Here is a 20,124-nt window from a genome sequence, read left to right as displayed (position 1 = left end):
TTAATTGTGGCACTCAACTGGAAATTTAAAAACACACCTACATTGTGGCAAAGTGTGTAGATATCATGATGATGATGGGTTTTTTTTTTTTTCTTTTTAATGATCTACACAAGTGAGTATAGGGCTTGGTATGTGAAATTTTATTGGGAGAAATTTGAAAATAATGAGGAAAAATAAAATATTGTGGATTCCTGCCTCATTTTGAGGCAAACCAGAGTCATTACTCTTAAATCTCAGCTCTGGGATTTGCTTTGGTATTGACTCTATAAATTTGGTCCAAGCAATGGTCCAGCAGTGCACAGTGAGTGTGACAGGCACAGGATCAGATAAGGCAGAGAGAAAGCTATTTTGTAATTCATTTGAAAGCAGTTTTTGTTGTGGGTTTTTTTTTTAATTAGTTGAACTTCTCTACAAACAAGGGAGTATAAAAACCTGTGTTGTTTTCAGTCAGGGAGAGAAGCAGTTTGAGGGGTGGGTAAGGAGACTGATTAATCTGCAAGCCAGAATACTGAAAAAAATGGGTTTGTAAAAAAAATACATTTGAAACGAGGCTGTTTAATAAATCCATTGCATCAGGATCAGGTAGTGCTCCTGCAGTGTGAGGAAGGGGACACAGTGTCTGGATTTTTTGTCAGAAACCAAAAGTGACCTGACCAGCTTCAGGCGCTCAGCAGAGCACACAGCGCTAACTAAATTTGGAAGAATAATCAGGTGGAAATAATGCGGCAAGAGTTTAACCTGCTGTTAAACAATTACCAGCTAATCACTTGTCTTTGGTAAGAAAGCCAATTACTTGTAAACCTCGGGAAGGCATTGGAGGGCGTTGCACAGAGCAGTGCCCAGCACCTAGAGAGAACAGGGAAGGTGAAGGGGCAGGTGCGAGACGTACTCGGTGTGGGAAACTGCGTGTAATGAAGAGAAACAGGAGACACAGAGAGAAGTGGAGGTTCTACCTGGAGAGGCAGAAAATCAGTGAAGCGAGTAGTCGCCTCAGGTAATACGGGCTTCTGCTGTGAAATGGGAGCTGATGAGTAGGAGAGATCTGGTGATTTTAATAGCCTGAAAGACCAAGTGACTAATGGCTGTGGAAAAGCTGAGTCTGATTGAAGGATGTTCGTGTTTGTGATTGAAAGTAGGAAAAGATGCTACTAACCCTGCTCTGGAGGAGAAAACCTCCTTTGGGGAGCTCAGTCTCCAGGGGCTGCAGTCTTGTTCTGCAGGGTGGGGCTGGGATGGATCGTGCTGTCTTTTCAAAGCAGTAAGGGCTCAGAAAGTAAAGCAAATGTTAATAGTAGATTCATGTGTGTTTTCAAAGTTTATTCAGCATAAGATCATTTCAGCTGTACTTGATTCTGTCACCTGACTTGGCATGCTTGAGTTCTTCCTCTCTTACTCTTTGATACAATTTTTAAAGTATTTCCTTTGTTAAAAAGACAGGAAGGGAAGGTGCCCCTCTCCCCCTGCCCAAAGAAAACTACAAACCTCCCCAAAAGCCATCAGCGGGTGGCAATGTCAGCTCCATCACGCAGACAGCCACGTCTCAGTGGCTGCCGGCGCCACCACCGCTGTCACCCAACAGCTCTGCAGCCGCGGCAGGGACACACACCAGCTCACGGGCTCCGCACCCACCTCCAGCCCCAATGTCTCCCCTCCCTCTCTCCCAGCCAGCGTGGGCAGAGCCGTGCCCACCCTGTGTCTGGCCAAATGCAGCATCCCTGGTGCCGTGGGAGCGTGGCACCTGCTGGCACCTGCAGTGCCCAGCTGGTGGGACCGGCACAAGCAGTACCGAGACCCCCGGGATCGCAGGGTCTGTGAGCCCGGGCACGTGGCAGCGCTGCGGGGGGAGAAGGAAGCTGAAGAGCCGAGGCAGCTGCCGGGAGCGCAGGGGGCTGCCAGCGCCCGCACTAACGGCCTGGCTTCAGTTTCTTGGAAGTGCATCATTTGTAGAATAAAATCCTGCCTTCGGCTGCCAGTCTCTCGATGAGGCTGAACTCGAAGTCAGCGTCGTGGACCCTCGTCCTGCGAAAGGCTCCGGACCAGCGGTTTTTCTCCCAGTAGTGGTGCCAGTTCCCTTCGCTGTCAGCTCCAAAGCCAAACACGGAGACCTGCGCACAGGGAGCCATCGCTGCGCGGGCGCTCGGCCAGCCCGGGGCGGCTCGTGGCTGCGCCGGTGCCGCCGGCCGTGCTCACCTGCTGGCAGGCGTGCAGGGCGAAGAGCAGGGCCGTGAGGCCGGTGGAGGGGTACCGCCCGTGGGCCTGCGTCCAGTTGTCCTGGATGTACTTGAGGAAAGCTGGGCTCAGGATCAGCACCTGAGCGGGGAGGAGAGGAGCCGTCAGCGGCGAAGGGGACAGCCAGGCCCCGCCACCACCGCAGCCACCGGCCCTCCCGCTCGCTGGCTCTGCCCACGTCCCGCTGAAGAATGAGCCCAGTCTCTGCCCCAAGGAGCCTTTACCTTGGTTCTGTCAGCTGTGATGAACCGTTTCACTCTTACATACGTGCTGCAAAAGCCAGAGGACAGCAGTGAGCGTGGGGCCCTCCCGCTGCCGGGGCCGCTCTGGTTTGCAGAGGGTGGCCTTGTCCACCCGCGCCTGGCCCCGTGGCACCCCCAGCCCCTTGGGCTGGCCCAGCAGCATCCCCTGGCCTGGCTCTGGGAAGGGACAGGTCAAGCCCATGGCCCCACAGTGGGGACAGCCACCATCCCACCCCTGGGGGTTATGGGACCGCAGGATGCCCGAGCCCTCCAGGGATGGGTCAGTGCCCACTTCCCCAAACTGTGGTGCAGAGGGATGCCAGGACCCTCTCCCAGGGGCCCTTCGTCCCACCAGGACAGTGGTGCCGGGGCCCCAGTGAGGCACCAACATCCCCAGGACCACCCCGCCCCATCCCCAGGTCTTCAGCATTAGAGATGCCGTTCCTGAAAGCTGACGCACTGCGTGAGCTCTCCAGTGGAGAAGGCACTGGCCACCCACTGCAGGTCCAGCGGCTTGAAGGGGACGAGGACAAGGTGGACGCCGGGCCCGAGGTTCACTGCACTCTCCGGGTACATGAAGTGATGGGTTGTTCTCGTGCCAACATCCCACTCAAAGCCAGTGATCTTTGCTCTGTTCATCCTAGGGGACAGTGGGAAGGTGCACACCGTGCTGGTCCCAGGCTGCTGATCCCACCCGGCATGGACACCAGCTCACCCTGGCCAGCAGCAAAGAGGGGACATGGGTGACACAGGGCTAGTGTGTGCCCCAGGGTGGGGGGCTCCAGGGAGTAGGGCCAGCAGCCCACCCTCCTCGCCCACCCCCCATCACAGGGCTTGTGTTGGCGGATTTCACAGGGTGGCCAGCGTGCCTGTGGAGGCAGGGAGGGGCCAAGCCCCTTCAGGTCACCCACCTCAGCACCCAGTCGTGGGTGTCAATCCGTGGTCCGTGGCTGGACCCCTTCAGCTGCCCTGAGTTCCCCACCACCGCACAGGTCCTGCAACGAGACGGGTCCCACACGCCACCGGTCGGGTCCGGGAGGACAGTGAAGAGCTGCCGAATTATGGCCTGGAGCTGGACGCCACTCGGGGGACCCTGCAGAGTCTGCGGGAGCAAGGGCAGCAACAGGCAGCGTTAGACCCTCGCCAGGATCCACAAAGGGATGGAGCCCCCGCTCCTCCCTGGGAAAGGCATAGAAAAACCCAATGGGCTGTTAGGAAAAGGGTGCAGGACAGCCCAGAGAGGGGAGAGGGCTGGTGAGCTGGGGCCCCGCACCCTCTTCATCCCCCAGCACGTCTGGCCAACCTGACCTTGGCCCTGCCTCACCACAAACATGTGGCAGGAAGAGCCCCAAGTGCCCACCCATGCCCCAACTCACCAGCCACCACTGAACCACGTCAGAGGAGAGCTCGTGGGCTGCCCCCATCAGCAGAGGCCCCACGGCCGTGTCGTAGCGGGCGTTGAACCACGCGGAGCCGTTGGTGCCGGCGGCACAGCGGGCAGCGGGGGCGGCGAGGAGGGAGGGAGCCCGTGGGCCAGGGCTGAGGCCGTCCGGGGGGGCTCGGAAGCATTGCCACAGAACCAGCAGCAGGCACAGGGCCAGCACCGCCTGCGTCCACCTCTGGCTCAGCATCCCTCATGCCACCTGCAGCGAGATGTCACAGGGACCAGTGGTACCCCAGGACCCCTTCCCACCCACCCTCCTGGGAAACCCCTTGTCTGCGGGGACTTGGCGCGTGTTTCCTTGCCAAACTGTTCAAAGGCTTTATCGGTGCGCGCTGCTTCTGGCCCTGCCCTGGTTACGCAGGTAGGAAGGAGCAGGAGGTACCAACTGCCGTGTGTGTGTGCAGCGCTTTCCTCAACACCCATATTTAAGTGACATTTCTGGGCTCCATCTAAAAGCACTCATGTAAACCTTAAGTTAGAGGGGAAAGGGTTTTCTTGTCCTCGGGGAGTTCCCAAAGTGCTCAGCCCCCCAGGATGTGGTTCCCGTGGGCCAAAGTGAGGGTGAGGAGCAGGGACGTGGGGGACAGCCTCTATCCAGGGTCAGAAGTGACTGCAGCAGGTTTGGGGAGGGCGACAGGGATGACGGACACACACACACCCCCCTCTGTACTGGGAAAGCTGAAGGAGAGAAAACCCCCCTCGTGTCCTCACAGGAGCACCCTGTGCTTACCCCGGTCCCCTGGGTGCTGACATGGGGCCACAGGTCAGCACCAGCTTCATTTCTCCATATTAACCATTTTCTGTGGCTCCTGCACCGCGGATGTACCTGCTCGCTGTGATATCCAACCAGCCGCACTCAAACCTGACCTGCGGGACGTGCACTTGGGGTTTTGCAGGGGCAGGTGGTGAGTGTTGGTCCATCCCAGGTGGCCACAGTGGGTTGTGCTCCCCTGCGAGCCTGCCCTTTCAAAAGGCAACTGAACCAGCACCTCCTCTTGAAGGGAAGCACAAACAAGCCACCACCAGCAAGCCGGAAACACAGACATGGGTGCTCCTGAGCAGGAAGCGGCCACGAAACGCTGGCCCTTCACCCTGCGGGCTCGGGGGGGACCCCCAGCCCCCAACACTCTCCCTGCTGCCAGCATGGGTCCCCGTGACTTGTCTTCTGCACTCCTGCAGCAGCCATGAGTATTTGCCGTGATGGAGGCAAAAAGCAGCCATGTGATGTCCCGGTAGAGCCAGGAGCCAGCGGTGCCCCGGGCTGGTTCAGGTGCTCATGGAGCCTCAGGGGTTATTAAGGCACAGCCCGTGGAGGGGGACAAGCTGGCCGGCACCAGCAGCTCTGTTAAGCCCAGAGCCGGGGGACTCCGGCAGTGCAGTGAGTATTTCATGAAGGTTTTGGCAGTTGCCCATGGCTGGGGCAGGCAGGGCTCTGGACAAGCAGGGTCGAGCTGCGCAGTGTCCCTGCCTGTGCCCACGTGCAGTCCCCGCCCCGTGGATGGGACCTCTCCACCTGCACCCCCCACGGCAGCCGAAACACCTCCTGGCCCCGCGCCCAGAGCTGCCCTCACCTTGCCCGGCCCGGTGCCATCGGCCACAAGCCACCGCACACAGCCATGCAGCTGCCAGAGCGGGCTGCACCCCCTGGCCACAGACCCGTCCCCGTCCCCGCTCAGCCCCAGGGGGCACCGCCAGGAGCTCCCCAGTCCCACAGCCAGGAAAGAGGCCCCCACAGTGCTGCAACCCCCTGGTCCCCAGCCAGCTGCCCCCAGGGCCCTTCACCTCCTCCGAGGACACGCCGCTCAGCGGGGCCAGGCGAAGGCGACGCTCCCGTCCTCCGTGGCCTCGCCAGTGCTCGTTGCGAGCTGCAGCAACCACCCCGGGAAGAGGAAGTGTTGCACCATGACGTGGGGGAGAAAGGAGCCTCGCGGTGAGCGGCGCAGCGAGGTCAGGGCTGCTGTGCCTCCTCCGGTGGTGCCCACCACCCTGGCATCCCGGCACGGCCCTCCCGGGCAGTCCGGCACTGTGGCGGCCACCGGCCCCACTGGAGCCGGATGCCCTGGCCACGTTCCCAGGGCCGAATCAGGAAATTCATCATTAAAATGTTCCTCTGAGGGTGGGAGAAGCTGCCTGGAGCGGAACTGCCCTCTCGCCCTTGCAGGTCCTGCTGGGACAGCTCAGCTTCTGCTGACACCGGAGCCAGCAACACGGGGGTCTCAACAGCCTTGTGCATCCAGCCCCTCACCAGCTGGGTTCTTCTGCTCACCTGGGTGGGGTTTTGGCTCACAGAGGACAGAGGAAGGCTGTGAAATGTGCCTCGGCAACTGGAAAAACACAGCCAGTGTAGAAAAGCCGTGCAAGCTGAATTGTGATTTTTATCCAAGGGGGGAGGTCAGCCCTCTCTGCGCTGATGCCTGCGAGAAGGTTTGGTGCCTGAGGGAGAGCGGCGAAGGGGAAGGATCTAGAAGTTCAAACTAGACCAGCCCTGCGAAATCCAGAGCACTGAGGAGCCAGATTTATTGGCACAGTCTCAAAGGGCCTCTCCACCGCCGCTGGGGGCCAGGCACCAAAGGAGCGATGCCTCAGGCTGCCACAGAGCACGTTTTCTGGAGCAAAACCAGTGAAACCTGGGTGGGAGGAATTAGGGACGGCACATGCTGGCGGTGGTGCTGGCTCCACGGCACTCGGTTGCCTTTCCGAGCTCCCGGTGCGCTCAGCCCTCAGCAGAAGCCCTTTCCCAGGGGTTTGCGTGCCGGCACAGCTCCGCTTGCAGCCCCAGAGCCCTGCGGGGCACCGCGCCGCTCCACGAGACCCTTGTCCCACCAGCACCAGCAGAGCAGGGAGCACCATGGCCCGGCAGCACGGCCAGGGCGAGGCAGCAGAGTGAACCAGGGTTGCTGCTGGCATGGGGACGTGGCCGGGGCAGGAGCACATCTGTGGAGCACGTCCGTTGCCGTGTCCTCTCAAGTCGCCTGGCCAAGGGACTCTCTGGGACAGCCTGGCACTGCTGGCAGCCCACGGGAGGAGCGGGCTGGGGGCTCCAGCAGCAGAGGGGAGGGACGCAGTACCAGGTCAGCTGGTGCTCCCAGCCTGCTCATCCCTGGGGCCCTCAGTGCAGGTGGCAGCATGGGGAATTGCATTTTAAGCAGCTGATCAGCTCTTCCTTCTGGAATTGAAGCAGCTCCTACTCGTTGAGCACGTGAACGAATGAAGCAGGGAAGACACCTTGCCTGTGAGGCTGTCCTTCAATCCACCCTTTCTGCGGGGAGAAACGAAGGAAAAGGAGCGGTGAGCATGGCAGAGGGGGACGAGGAACTGGCCCCATAACAGCTGCCTTTGGTTGCCAAGGAAAAGATGGAAGATGGAAGATGGATGCAGAGCAGGAGATGGCAGCGGGTGCAACAGTCATGGGAGAGAGGCAAGAGCCAGATGGAGAGGGGATCATGCACATCCCAGTGCTGGTCAGCATAGGCAGGGTCACTCACCCACCAGTTGCTGTCCTCCTTCTCAGACACAACAATGATCTCGCCTGTGCGGAAAGTCAGCTCGTCCTCCCGGTCAGCGTCACAGTCATAGAGAGCGCGGACCCTGCGGAGCAGCAGTCTGTTCTGCAAGCAGGAGAGCACATCATCAGGCCTCCTCAGCTTCATCAGACTCAAACTAAAATAGATCCAGTGTCTTGATCCCAGAGCCCCCGGCAAAGATGTGAGGAGCAACGATGGGGGACTGGGAGGTTTCCTGTGCAGGAGGGCAGAGGTGGTAGGTCGCCTACTGGGAGTTCAGGTGGGACAGGGACACCTCCTTCTGCTGGAGCATCCTTCCAGGGGCTCCTGCTTCTCTGCCCCAGGAATGCAGCATGGGCAGTTGCACTGTCTGAGGTCCCAGTTCCCTCCACGAGGAGTCAGCGGTGCTGCTCAGCACAACCCCAAGACCAAGCAACCCAAGCAAGGTTCCCCCCCTAACGCGAGGGCTCTCCCCCTGCACAATGTCCTCTGGGAGAAGGGTGTCCCCTGGAACACAGAAAAGCAGGGCTAGTCTGGACAGTGCACCCTTGTCTGTGTCCAAAACTGCATGCTGACCTGCCAACAACCCGAAATCATGAACAAGGCTTCCCTCAAAAGGCAGTGGGGCCTTACGAGGATTTTGGTCATGTTCCCAGCACCTAGCAGGGAAATGGCAATGCCAGGGAGTCCAGCAGAAGTGCTGGGAGAAGAAGGTGCTGGGGCCAACTCCAGCTCAGTTCAAAACCAAAACTGATAAACTTGGGCAGATGTGGGAGCTGAGCTGATCCTGGCTACCTACCAAACTGCTCCTCCGAGGCAGAAGAGGTGGGATATCCCGGGCATGGCCACAACATGGATCTGGCTCCTGGAGGAATTGGTGTGGGCCAGACTCTGCCACTTTGCTGGGGCCAGGCGTGCAGCGGTGGTCCGTGGCTTTCAGGGAACCTGTGACACAATCAGGCTGGTCATCTCCTCCCACCTTTCATCATGAGTGATCAACAGCAACCACCACTGTCAGGCAACACGGTGCAGCACGGCCCTCCTCCCTGGTACAGCATGGGCAGCAAGCACCCCATCATCCTGGGAGCTGGAAAGGGGAGGGACTGGGGACAGGGTGGAGAGGGGCAGCAGGGAAAGGGGACATGGCCAGGAAGCAGAAGGACATAGAGTGGAGGCTGGGGTGAGGAGCGTGTTACCAGGAGGTGAGAGATGGGCTGTGCAGCTCCAAGGTGCCCCAAGAGCTGCCAGCACCAGAGGAAGGATGTGGCTGCCATGGGTCATACACTTGGCACCCACCGTCCCCCCACGCTCCCCACGCTGCTGAGCTCTGCAGGGGTGAGGCTGTTTCCTAGAGGCACCTGGAGGCTCCAGGTGGCCAAACCTCCACCCCAGAGCCCCCAGGGCTGCTCCTGGCAGCACTCACCCCTTCATCAAAGGGCTGTGTTGTGCAAGCTGCTGCCTCAGCCCCCAGCCTGCCACCCTGCCTGGGTGCAGAGAGAGGGGGCATCTTTCTGCTGTGGGGCATCTGTGGAAACAAATCCACTGCCGGAGGGATGGGGGCGGGGGGTGGGGGTCATTCCCTTCACAAATTCAGCATCTCCAACAGCCCTGCAAACCGCAGAATAACCCTGCGCTGGAGGCACCGGTGTCTAAGGGCCAGGGTGCCCACCTCGTGCTCGGCTGTGGACGTGCCATCCCACAGCCCTGCATCCAAGCACGGGGCCTCATGGGCCTGATCCACGACGGAGGCTCAGCCACCCTGACCTAGTGCGGGTGCTGGACCGCAGACCTCCAGCAGGTCCTTCCCACCAGCGTGGCCTGGCTCCTGGCCCCTCCTGAGCTTGTTACCTGAAGCCAATCTGGCCGGGCTGGGCTGCTCAGGGCTGAGCGGTACCCACGGCGCCGGCTCCGAGGACGTGCGCTTGTGCTTGATGCTCAGCGGTGGGGGTGGGCTCCTCCTGCCTCTTGTGCCCTCAGCAAAGACGGACGAGCTGGTGAGGAAGGATGGGTGTGCCTGCTGGGGAGCTAAACAGAGCAGAACAGCTCGGGGTCAGCAGCACGCTGGTGCTGAGCAGGGCTCCTGGGAGAAGCTCCAGGCACAAATATCTGGGCAGGGACTTTCTTGTCTATGTTTGCGAGTCTGACTTGAGAAACGCATCAGGTTGGAAGCAGAGCTGGGACAGGCAGAGGGGAAGTCAGGCAGGACTTGGTGAGTCTCCCAGAAAGCAGGGCAGCTCTTGGAGGTGGGACACACCATGGGAAGGCTGGGCAAGGACGGCGGGAGCTGGTCTTGCTGAGGAGCAGACCTCTGGTGCTGCTGCTGTTTCTGCCAGCAGCTTTGTCTTCCCAGCCCTGTCTCTGAAGCGCTCCTCGGCCTCCCCGACAGCAGCAGCATTCGGGAGGGGACGCTCCCAGGGCGAGCGCACGCTGCACTGCTCCTCGAAGCAGCAGTCAGTGCCAGGACAGAGTAGCCAGCACAGGCCAGCCTTGGTCCTCCAAGGAGCAGAGGAGAGGAGGGTGCCCCAGGGCACCAGGCAAGCCCTCGCACCCCGCTGGTGGCCCAGCTCCCTCCCAGAGCACCCTGTGCGGGTGGAACCAGGCTGCAGCAGCCGCAGCACCCACAGGACCCCTCCGCGGGCTCTCACCTGGCTTTGCCCGCTGTGGTGGGAGCGGAGGAGCGTAGGAGGGGGCCGGCGGCACGTCCAGGCCGTGGAGGTGGGCGGCTGGCAGGGAGCAGGTGTCCAGCCACCCCCCCCAGGGCGCTGCCCCTGCTGCCCCTGGCCTGGGGGCGGCGGCAGGGGGGTGGTAGCAGGTCTGGGGCCGGGCAGAGCCCCTCTTCACAGGACCCAGCTGGGAAAGGGAGATGTGCGAGTTGGACGGAGCAGGTACAGGAGCGCCTGGGCCAGCACAGCTCCGGGGCAGCAGTGGCACACGTGGCCCCAAGCCAGAGCCTGTTGGGGGCCTCACCTTCTCATCCAGGTCTTCATCACTCTCATACATGTCGTCTTGGCCCAGCCACCACTCGTACTCCACGTGGACGTTGGGGTTGAACTGATTGCTCTGGGCCTGCAGCAGCTGGAGCACAGAGGAGCTCCCTGAGGACCCACCAGCCCGTCCTGCCCCACCAGCAGCTGCTGCCCCATCTCCAACCGCCCACCCGTCAGGGCAATGTCCGCAAGCTGCGAGCGGTGCCTCCCAGCAGCAAGGGGGTTTGGGGAAGGTCTCTGAACACACAAATCAGGACACGACAGAAGCAAGACTTGGACTTGCTGAGGACCTCCGCTCGCCCCGCACAGCCTCAGTACAGCACCTGGTCCCCCCGCCCAGGCACGGTGTGACCCTGCCTGTCTGTCCTGTCCCAAACCTGTGCCCTGAAGGACCCACGCCATCAGGGCCAGCGCCCGCTGGACCCCTCCGCACCCTTCCCTGCACCCCACACTGGCACTGGAGCTGCTGAGGGGTGCGGGCGGCCCTGCAGGATGCGTCCACATGGGTGCGGGTCCCCTCGCCACTCTCTGCCACTGGGACGTGTTCCCAAAAGCGGAGGGGGGATGAGACACGATGTCTTACCAGCTCTTCACACAGGGGATGTCTCATCCTCCTGGCGACATCCAGGGCCGTCTCTCCTGCTTTGTTAGCTGTGAGGTGGAAACGGCAGCTGTGACCACCCTGAGCCCACCCTGCGTTCAGCGAACTGAGGAGCAGCGCTGTGTTCAGGGCATCTGGGGGCAAATCAGCCTAAAAGAAGGGACAGCCTAAACCCAGACCAAAACAAAGGCTCAGGCCATTAAGGGGTGGTGGTGGTAAGATGAAGAAGAGGGCAGGAGCTGAGACACCCAGATAAGGAGAGAAAAGAGCACAAGTAAATGTGTGATGACTTACAGAGATGGGGCAGGGTAGAGGGACAGAAGAGCTCAGTCACTGCCAGGGCGTAAAGGCCACAAAACCAGAAGAGGACCCCATAGCTAGCACCCCCTGCTCTCTCTGTCACTGCAGCAGCTTTGGGCAGACCCCGTACATGTGTCCTGGTGCCTGGTGGACACCCAGACCACCCCGACACTGAGGTCCCAGTGCTGGCAAGCAGGGGTATGAGTGCACGTGCGAACAAGTGACAACTGTTTTACTTCAGTTTCACTTTAAACTAAAACCCTTTCCACTCCGGGGAGGGCTGAGGGTGGGACCTGTGATGGCCTTGCTGTGATGTGGCAATGTTATTATTTCTGCAAAACCCCTCCTTGCAGAGCCGCAGCACAAGCCTGGCTGGGGAGGGGTGGGCTGGGGGGACTCTGGGGAAGGGGGCGGGTGCAAGAAGGGAACAGCAAGAGGTCTGCACCCTGGGGGACCGCAGAGCATCCCCAGAGCAGCAGCAGGGGCTGCTCTGTGGACTCAAGATGCTCGAGGTACCCATGGTAGTCAGTAAAGACAGCTGAGACATGGCTGCATCCAGCATGGCCAAGGCAGGGAGGAGTTTGGCTGCCAAACCACCGTGCAACTGGGGGACATGTCCCCAGCTCCTGCCACCCCGCCGCGGTCCCTCTGCCCTCCGAGGGGCTGCCACCACGCTGCCTGGAGCAGGAAACGGGAGCATCTTAGGAGCATCCCGGAAGGCACAGCTCAACACACCTACCAGCTCAGCCGATACCTGATGATGGAAACATTTGTGCCCTCCCCTTTCACCCAGGATCCTAGTTTTAAAGCTCACTTCTGTCTTGTGAAGGGGAGATTTATGGGCAGTATAAATGGTTGGACCTGTGGCCTGGGCTCCAGAGCACCAGCACACATCATCTCTGAACCAGTGCTTTGGCAGCCCTCCCACCTGCTCTCCAGCATTGCAGAGTTGGCTTTGAAGATGAGTTAAGTGCCCATTTTGGCTCCTGCTGTGCATGTGCTTTGTGTGGAAGAGCAGCTCAGGCAGTGTTTGCCTTGCTGGGCTCCGCCAGCTCGGTGAGCCCACCCCAGCGCAGTCCCACCACGGAGCTGTCAGGCACAGGCAGGCCTGTGGCTGCCCCCCTGTGAGGGGGACAAATGAAGTGAGGCAGAGGCATGAGCTCCGGGGGTCAGGAGTACCCCAGAGCAAGCTGGTTCCTTCCTGTGGAGCAGAGAGGAGCATCCCTTGCTCCAAGCTGGAGAGCAAAGCCACCGCTTCTGTCCCAGGCTGCCGAGAGCAGGAACCTGTGAGATGTGGTCACCCACTCGCAGAGGGCCATGTGCACTCCAAACCGGCTTGTGAATGTTGCTGAGCCTGGAGAGCCAACCAAGAGCAATGTCACAGCAGGGCACCGCACTGGACATGCGGAGAAGAGCCTGGGGCCGAGGCTGTCACCCCGTGGGTAGGGTCCCCACCCAACGCTATCATCAACCCGCCTCTCCCCAGCCTCTTGCTGGCCACAGGCAAGCACTGCTGAGCACTTCAGCAAGGCTCAGGAGGTGTTTCCAGAGAAGAGCTGAGAAGACACCCCATGTATGCATGGGGTGGGGAGGGTCCCGCAGCCACTCACTGATGGCGATGTTGGCTTTGGCCTTCAGCAGCAGTTTGACACACTCAGGTTTGTTGTGAGAGCAGCAGTAGTGGAGAGGCGTGTTCCCCTCTGCCGTCTGCTTTGCCAGGCTCCTGCTGCAGCAGAGGGAGGAGAGTGTCAGCCCTCCCGGGAAAAGCTGCCAGCCCCAGCCCCAGCAAACACTGCCTGGTGCTGGCACACGTGTCCTTCCCACCTCGCCCTAAGAAGAGGTGGTCACCACCACCATCACACCTCAACCCAGAGCAGACAAGGGAACCTAAGGCCCCCCTGATCTAGTGGCAGTTTACCCCAGCCGACGGCACATTTGCCCTGGTGATTTTTCTCTTTTTTGGGAGCATTTGGGAGAAGATCATCAGTCTTGCACCTTTCACTAGCACAGCTGAGCCCTGGCAAGCTGACTGGTGTCATGAGCTTACCTGTTCTGGACAAGAAAATCAACGATATGCAAAGAGGTTCGATCAGACAACAGCACTGCCAGGTGGAGAATGGTCTCCCCAGGTTCCTGTAACCAAGAAAAATACAGCAGGGATGAGACTGTGTCTGCCGCCCCCACCACCACAGATAGGAGCACTGTCCTTTAGGGACCGTCCTTTCGCATTTCCAATCCCTGAGAGATGAACAGGCTTGCCTGTCCCTTCAGAGCCATAGCCACCAAGGCTGATGGTAGCCTAGTTAATGTGTAGAGCCGTGGCTCATGAAGAAGAATCAATCATCCCCTTTTCACATTTAGCAACTGGGGCAACCAAAGGTGACTTTTCTCCCCAGGTCAGCGGCTGAACTTTGCTGAGTCCATGATCTCACCAGAGCCCCGGGGTGTGTGACGGCTGCTCCCCACAGAGCTGCTTCTTGCTTGCCAGTTTGTCCCAAGACATCCCATAATAATGATGCTCCTTGCTCACTGCAGCATTTTGCTCCTTCATTTTTACTCTGGAGGACACCCACCGGCATCCTTGCTGGCAAAGGGGGCGGCAGCTCCCAGGGTCAGGGCTGCACTCTCTTCTTGCACTTACTTACAGTGAGGACCAGCAGTGTGCCCAGGTGGCCAAGAAGGCCAATGGCATCCTGGCCTCTATTAGGAATAGTGCAGCCAGCCTGTCTGGGGAAGTGATCGTCCCTCTGTACTCGGCACTGGTGAGGCCGCACCTTGAATCCTGTGTCCAGTTCTGGGCCCCGCACTTCAAGAGAGATGTTGAGGTGTTGGAGCAAGTGCAGAGGAGGGCGACCAAGCTGGTGAGGGGTCTGGAGGGTCTGACCTACGAGGAACGGCTGAGGGAGCTGGGGGTGTTTAGCCTGGAGAAGAGGAGGCTCAGAGGTGACCTGATTGCAGTCTACAACTACCTGAAGGGAGGTTGTAGTGAAGTGGGATTTGGCCTCTTCTCCCAGGCAACCAGCGATAGGACAAGAGGACACAGCCTCAAGCTTCGCCAGGGGAGGTTCAGGTTGGACATTAGGAAGCATTTCTTCTCAGCAAGGGTCATTAGACATTGGAAGGGGCTGCCCAGGGAGGTGGTGGAGTCACCATCTCTGGAGGGGTTTAAGAAAAGACTGGACATGGCACTCAGTGCCCTGGTCTAGTTGCCATGGTGGTGTCAGGGCAATGGTTGGACTCGATGATCCCAGAGGGCTCTTCCAACCTGATTGATTCTGTGATTCTGTGACCCAGGCTGCAGTTCTGCAGGAAAAATGCTGCCCTGATCTTTCAGCCTACAGTGAGACTTGGATGTCGTGAGAAAACCCGCTCAGAATTTTACAAGCAAATCTCAGTTTCAAACCAGCCTTTGGAAAGCCTTGGGCTTGTGTTATGCCTTCTGGCCCCCCCACACAGCATGAGGACGGCTGTGGGGTCACGCTGTGGGGTCACAGCCAGAAAACCTCCCTCTGCCGTGATGTGCCTCACCCTGCTTGAGTCTGCCTGTTGCTCCCAGCTCACAGAAAGCACCGTTTTCATCAGAAACCTCTGTCCCCTCCTGGGCACAGGGACCCTATGGACAGGATGGAGAGGTGACAGCAAAGCTGTGGGCCCACGAGGTGGGTGGCCATACCTGCAGAGGTGCCAGCACAGGCTCGCTCAAATCCACGTTCTCCGCATATGCTTGGAGCAAAGAAAATATGTCCTTGTCCTTGATGGCTTCCGGGAGGCCGGAGCGCTGAGCAGCAGGTCTCCTCTTGGCATACTTCTTGTCGACGTACTTAGAAATGATGAAATTTTTCCGAAAGGCCCTGGCAGAGACCAGACAAATGAGAGTTAGGGGCCACAGAGCGACCCAGTGAGTGTCCCAGGGCCACCCCCCTCCTCCACCACTCCCCCAGCCATCTTCTCTCTCTCTCCTTCAGACCTGCCAGGCAGTTCAGCACCTTTCCTCTCCCCACCCATTCCCCAAGCTCCTCTGCAGCAGCATTCACAGTAACTCTTACAAAACGGTGGTTTTCTTAAAGCTTCCTCTCCTGCAGTTACATAATTAAACGAGAACTTGACCTTCATGCATCTAAAGTGCGAGCACTGCCCTCACCCACCACGGGGAGCCAGAACCAGCTCACCATATTTCCTTCCAGCAGGGATCCCACCACCTTCATCCAACACCCCATCGTCTTGTGCTGGGAGGGACGGGGATGGGTCTGTGCTTCTCCCCCTCTCCCAGGCACTCATTGCTTTCCAGAACGCCCTCCATCACCTCTGCTCTGGATGAGGAGCCCTGACCCCGCCACCCTTCCTGGGTGGGAGATGTTCAGGGGTGCACTGGGATTTATATATGGTCCTGGTGATGTTTTCTGCTCTCTTCTCCCTTCCCTTCCTCCCCAGCCCTGACCCGTCCTTTGCCTTTCGGACGCCTCTGCCCTCACAGTTCAGTACTGGGCTCAGCTCCCTGAGGGTGAGAATTAGGGGAAGGAACAGAAATCTCAAGGACTGGGAAACACCACGGCAAGGCTGGAAACCCCACGGGTCAGGAACAACTTCCAGACAAGGACTGGCTGCGTAAGCTGGGTGTCTCCCCTGGAGAGGTCGAGAACAGCAGAAGTGGTGACCGACCAGGGGATCTGGGATGGCCACAGGTGCCCTGGGGAGAAGGAGTCCTCCAAATGGAAAAGGCCATTGAGGAGGAACTGAATTATTGATTTCATGAGGTTTGTTTCCCCAGCATCCAAGCGGAAGGTGGATCTGGCAACCTTGACCATGCTGTTCCAGTTGTATTTTCCTGTTCTCCCAGCTCCCTGCTGCTCTCTCCCTGCCAAGTGCGGTTCCTTATCCACCTACTCTCTGCAGGGTAGGCCCACGCTGTCTGAACAGTGCCCTAGTCAGGACTTACACATCTGTGATGGAACCTGGTCATGCCTGGTCTGCCTGCTCTCCAATCTCCTGACAGTCCCCTCAGCCCCTCACAATAAGCTCCCCAGCTAAACGTTTGCCCCAGGAGCTCTGCTGCACCCCAGGTGTATGGCACTAACCCCTGGAGAGGCTCCCAGCTACTGCTGGTACCAGCCACACCACCCCAGCTCTGCAGAGCCTAGAGGCTGGGGCACCCCAGGATGAAGGGCAGGGGCTCCCACATCCCCAGCAGATCCTTGCTGGATGCCTACCTGGTCCCACCGAACCTGGGCCCCAGCCACTGGACACAGTGAAGTGCTCTGCACCGTGCAAGTCCCTGTCCCCCATCCTGCTCCACCCTCCTGTCCTGGTGATGTTCAGCCAGCGCTGTCCTGCTTGGCAGCTCTGCTCATTTCTCTTCTTGCCTTTCCCTTTCCAGCACCAATTTCTCAGTCCCTGTCCTGACCTCAAGGCCAATCCTTGAGCTGTCCTGCTGGCTCTTCCTCACTCTTCTTCTCTCCTTTATCAAACCTTTGCTGCTGGACTTGATGAAATTACTTCTAAAGAGAAGTTATGGTCTGGGGAGGACATCAGGCAGTGCCATGTGCCTGGGCACTGCAGGGAGCACACAGGACTGCAGAGCGTGTGCCCATGGGTGAGGGCCCCATATCTGATCTCCCACAAAAATACAGCTTTTGCAGGGCAACTCACATGTCACTGTGCACTGTGGGCTTCGCAGAAAAGCTGGGAAGATTCGCTTCCATGATGTCGTTGAAGACAGAGTTGCTGATATTCCTCGCCAGCTGCAAAACAGCCAAGCTAGAGGTGACATGGGACATGCAGCAGCCCTGCATGTGTGGCAGCAGGAGAGGGAGCTCCAGGCTGAGATCCTGACCAGGTATAGAGGGAATGTGAAGGGGTGCCAGGATGTGTGTGCCCAACGCTGGAGGTGCTGCCCTGACTCCTGCTGCTGACATCTCCCAACTCCAGCAGTGCAACCAGCACCAGACCTGACCCCTGGGCTCAGAGCTGGGCAAGTGCTGATCCCTGCCCTAATGCCCACCAGCTGCCGGCAGCTCCCATCACAGCCCTACCTAACCCATGAGCACCTGGAACGTTGTGGCCCTCGAACAGCCCCATGCAAGCTCTCTAACCCACTGCCTGCCCCACACTCTGCTCTGCCACAGTTCAAGCTTGTTCCTGCCCCACAGCTCCCCTGCACCAGGGGACGCAGATGGGGTGAGGGGACTGAGGAAGATGGGTGACCCAGCAACAGCGAAATGACTCCCCTCCCTCCTCCTTGAAGATGACAATTCCTGCCACAGTAACCACTAAACTCTGGGAATTACAGGTGGGTATGGGTCAGGTTAACAGGTGAAAAACCCACTGAATTATCTCAGTTTCGGGAAGGCCACTGCAGAAGCAGGGGGAGGCTGGAGGACAGAGCACACCAGCAGCATCCTACCAGCAATTCGGAGGTCGCCAGCTTGTCCAGAGACAGCGACTGGATGCGGGAGAGATGCACACCCATCTCTCTGTGGATCCCAGAGCACTCAATGCAGATCAGGATGCCCAAGTTAGTGGAGAGCCAAGTGGGATCTGTAGAGAAAAGGTCGCCAGGCTCATGAGCATCTCCTGCCTCTCCTCCCCACCGGCCCCCCACCACCCCAGGGCACAAGCTCCACAGCAGGACGGAGGGGAAGGGCAAGACCGCAGATTCCTCCAGGAGCTGGGTGCCGTGGAGGGCAGGGCTCTGCCTGTCAGGGGAGGAGGAAGCACGGTGGCCCCAGGGCCACGGGCCGGCTCTCACCTGGGGCTGAGCAGTCACAGCACTCCCTGTTCCCAGGCATGCCTCTGACCTCCTCGATGATGGCCCGGGTCAGCTCCTCCCGGCTGCTCTCCCCTCTGCCCGGTGCCTTGCTGAAGGCCACGTTCAGCGCCTCCTCCTTGCTGTTGCTGAGGACGGACACCCAGCTGCAGGGGCAGAGAGCAGCTGGGCAGCGGGGTCCTGTGAGGCCACGCTCAGGCTGCAGGACTCGACCCACTGCTGCGGGGGACGTCCCGCTCTGCCCAGCCTGCACAGCAGCCACCACACACACAGGTCCTGCACGGGCCAGGAGCCTCCATCGAGCTCCATGTCCTGCTGGCAGCCGGCCAGCCCCCGGGGTGACCAGGACACAGTGAGGACGGGAAGGGCATGGGACAAGGGGCTGCGGCGTGCTGCACAATTAGCCAAAGAGCCGGCTCCTCGTGGCAGCCAGAGGAGCATTTTTCGGTCCGTGGCGAGGTGCTGGCAGTACTTACGCGACACAGTCCTGCTCGTCCTCAGCCAGGAAGCGGTACGTGCGGTTGTCTGAAACACACAGAGCCGGTCCCCTCTCAGCACCCCGCTCGTCCACCTCACCTGCCAGGCTCATGGCAGGGCACAACACGCCTGAGCTGGGCTCAGCAGAGCCGGGAGCAATCTCCAGCCCTGGGGCAGCTGGGGTGACAGTCACCTCTGCCTCAGCCCCTCCCCAGCGCACCCCGGGCAAAGGGACCTGCTCCTGTACCAGGAGCAAGGGATGCTGGCGTCAGCTAAGCTGCAGCCCAGGAACTACACTTGCGTGGTCCCCACGCACCCCGCACTGCCCCGCGGCAGCGCTGCCTGTCTCACACCCTGCGTGTGCATCGCTGCTCCTGAGCAGAGCTGCCTCCTGGCACAGTTTCCCCAAGGTGATACCCCCAAGCTGGTCCAAAGCCGCAGAGCTTCCCCTCATCCCTGCCCACACCGACTCGCTGAGGCCGAAGTGCTGCCGCCTCTCTGGGCCCTTCCCAGTGGGACCGCGGGGCAGGCACCAGCACTCACGGGAAACCAGATCGAAGCACTTCTTGTCATCCATGCTTGGCTTCACCTGGCAGGTCAGTAAGTTCAGCTTGGCTGGTGGGCGGTTGAGCTACAAGCAGAATGAGGAAGCCTCAAAGGCCTGTGGTGCGGTGGTGATGAGCACTGCCTGGCTCCAGAGGCAGAGCCACGGACCTGCCCTGTGCCCAGAACATTGTCTTTGGCTCCGCTCTCAGGAGCAACGCAAGAAATAGCAACATAGACCTTTTCTTTCCCAACAGCCACCCCACGCTTGGAGCCACGTCCCCAGGCTCATGCCCCTCCCTGCACAGAGGCACGCGAGGACCTCCTGTGTGTGTCTAAAGCTCTCTTGGGTTGCAGGGACTGAAGTCTCAACAGAAAGCCTCCTACGTCAGGGCAGCGCAGCAGGGCAAGCAGCAGGCACGAGGGCTCTGAGGAACCCAGGAAGCCACCGGCATGCCTGGCAGCGGCAGGCTCTGCAGACCCTGCCGGGGTGGGCAGCAGCTCCAGGCACGAGCAGAGCAGAGTGGAAGAAGCAGTTCTTACCGTGCTGTGAGAGATGGTCATGTAGCCGTTGCTGATGGTGCATTTCCTCTTCTGCCAGACTTTTCTCAACCTGGAAACGAGCGGAGGGTGAGCTGAGAGGACACACACATGGAGGAGCAGGCGTTCAACGCAGCACAGCGCTGGCAAAAGCAAGAGCCATGCAAGGCACAGCACAGGGCCACAGCTCTCATCAGCCATGCCAGCTGGGCTGCCACGGACAGGGTCTGTCTCTCTTGGTCTGTTCTGGGCTGAGAAGGACCTGTCATATGGCATAAGACAGGCTTGTACAGACAGGCAGCACAGCTGCTATGGAGGTGATACAGGTGCAGAGCATCAAATGGGGCAGCAGGACCAGCTAGCAGAGCACAAAGCTCTTTGCAGAAGCCCTCAGCAAACATCCAAGACCACCACCTTCAACCTGCTCCCAGGCTGGCTTTCCTGTGTAGACCATAACACGGGGGAAAGGTGGAAGAGGTACACCCAAAATCGGAG

General features: G+C 59.5%; 2 protein-coding genes across 2 annotated transcripts in view; both read right to left on the bottom strand.

Moving 5' to 3' along the window:
* Window positions 1–1,296: 1,296 nt before the first annotated feature.
* Window positions 1,297–5,941, bottom strand: LOC137674323 (CMP-N-acetylneuraminate-beta-galactosamide-alpha-2,3-sialyltransferase 2-like). Its single transcript, XM_068419590.1, has 7 exons — window positions 5,698–5,941; window positions 3,848–4,114; window positions 3,383–3,573; window positions 2,932–3,111; window positions 2,454–2,499; window positions 2,191–2,310; window positions 1,297–2,105 (listed from the first exon to the last, which is right to left on the bottom strand). Exons 2-7 carry the CDS (start codon window positions 4,100–4,102, stop codon window positions 1,938–1,940), a joined length of 960 nt encoding a protein of 319 aa, XP_068275691.1. The 5' UTR covers window positions 4,103–4,114; window positions 5,698–5,941; the 3' UTR covers window positions 1,297–1,937.
* Window positions 5,942–7,099: 1,158 nt separating this feature from the next.
* The window catches only part of LOC137674313 (arf-GAP with SH3 domain, ANK repeat and PH domain-containing protein 1-like), a 28,026-nt gene continuing 15,001 nt past the window's right edge, over window positions 7,100–20,124 (bottom strand). Inside the window, exons 11-26 of the mRNA XM_068419571.1 lie at window positions 19,633–19,702; window positions 19,090–19,177; window positions 18,546–18,594; window positions 18,052–18,215; window positions 17,707–17,840; window positions 16,953–17,044; window positions 14,980–15,157; window positions 13,354–13,439; window positions 12,917–13,032; window positions 10,989–11,056; window positions 10,386–10,493; window positions 10,064–10,268; window positions 9,267–9,443; window positions 8,218–8,363; window positions 7,401–7,523; window positions 7,100–7,174 (exon numbers count right to left, since the gene is read on the bottom strand). Coding sequence (XP_068275672.1) covers window positions 7,100–7,174; window positions 7,401–7,523; window positions 8,218–8,363; window positions 9,267–9,443; window positions 10,064–10,268; window positions 10,386–10,493; window positions 10,989–11,056; window positions 12,917–13,032; window positions 13,354–13,439; window positions 14,980–15,157; window positions 16,953–17,044; window positions 17,707–17,840; window positions 18,052–18,215; window positions 18,546–18,594; window positions 19,090–19,177; window positions 19,633–19,702 — 1,879 coding nt within the window. The remainder of the gene's footprint in view (window positions 7,175–7,400; window positions 7,524–8,217; window positions 8,364–9,266; window positions 9,444–10,063; window positions 10,269–10,385; window positions 10,494–10,988; window positions 11,057–12,916; window positions 13,033–13,353; window positions 13,440–14,979; window positions 15,158–16,952; window positions 17,045–17,706; window positions 17,841–18,051; window positions 18,216–18,545; window positions 18,595–19,089; window positions 19,178–19,632; window positions 19,703–20,124) is intronic.

The sequence above is a fragment of the Nyctibius grandis genome, chromosome 28, assembly GCF_013368605.1.
Source record: "Nyctibius grandis isolate bNycGra1 chromosome 28, bNycGra1.pri, whole genome shotgun sequence".
Classification (NCBI taxonomy): domain Eukaryota; kingdom Metazoa; phylum Chordata; class Aves; order Nyctibiiformes; family Nyctibiidae; genus Nyctibius; species Nyctibius grandis.
Note: the sequence above shows the minus strand (reverse complement) of the source record. Positions and strands in the feature narration are given on the sequence as shown.

Bases quoted from the DNA above. Each gene is read 5' to 3' on its own strand.
- LOC137674323 (XM_068419590.1), bottom strand. From the start codon at position 4,102: ATGCTGAGCCAGAGGTGGACGCAGGCGGTGCTGGCCCTGTGCCTGCTG. The intron at 3,574-3,847 runs GTGAGTTGGGGC...TTGCTCCCGCAG, and splicing joins ACGTGGTTCAGTGGTGGCTG to ACTCTGCAGGGTCCCCCGAG. The intron at 2,106-2,190 runs GTGAGCACGGCC...CCCTGTGCGCAG, and splicing joins CCCTGCACGCCTGCCAGCAG to GTCTCCGTGTTTGGCTTTGG.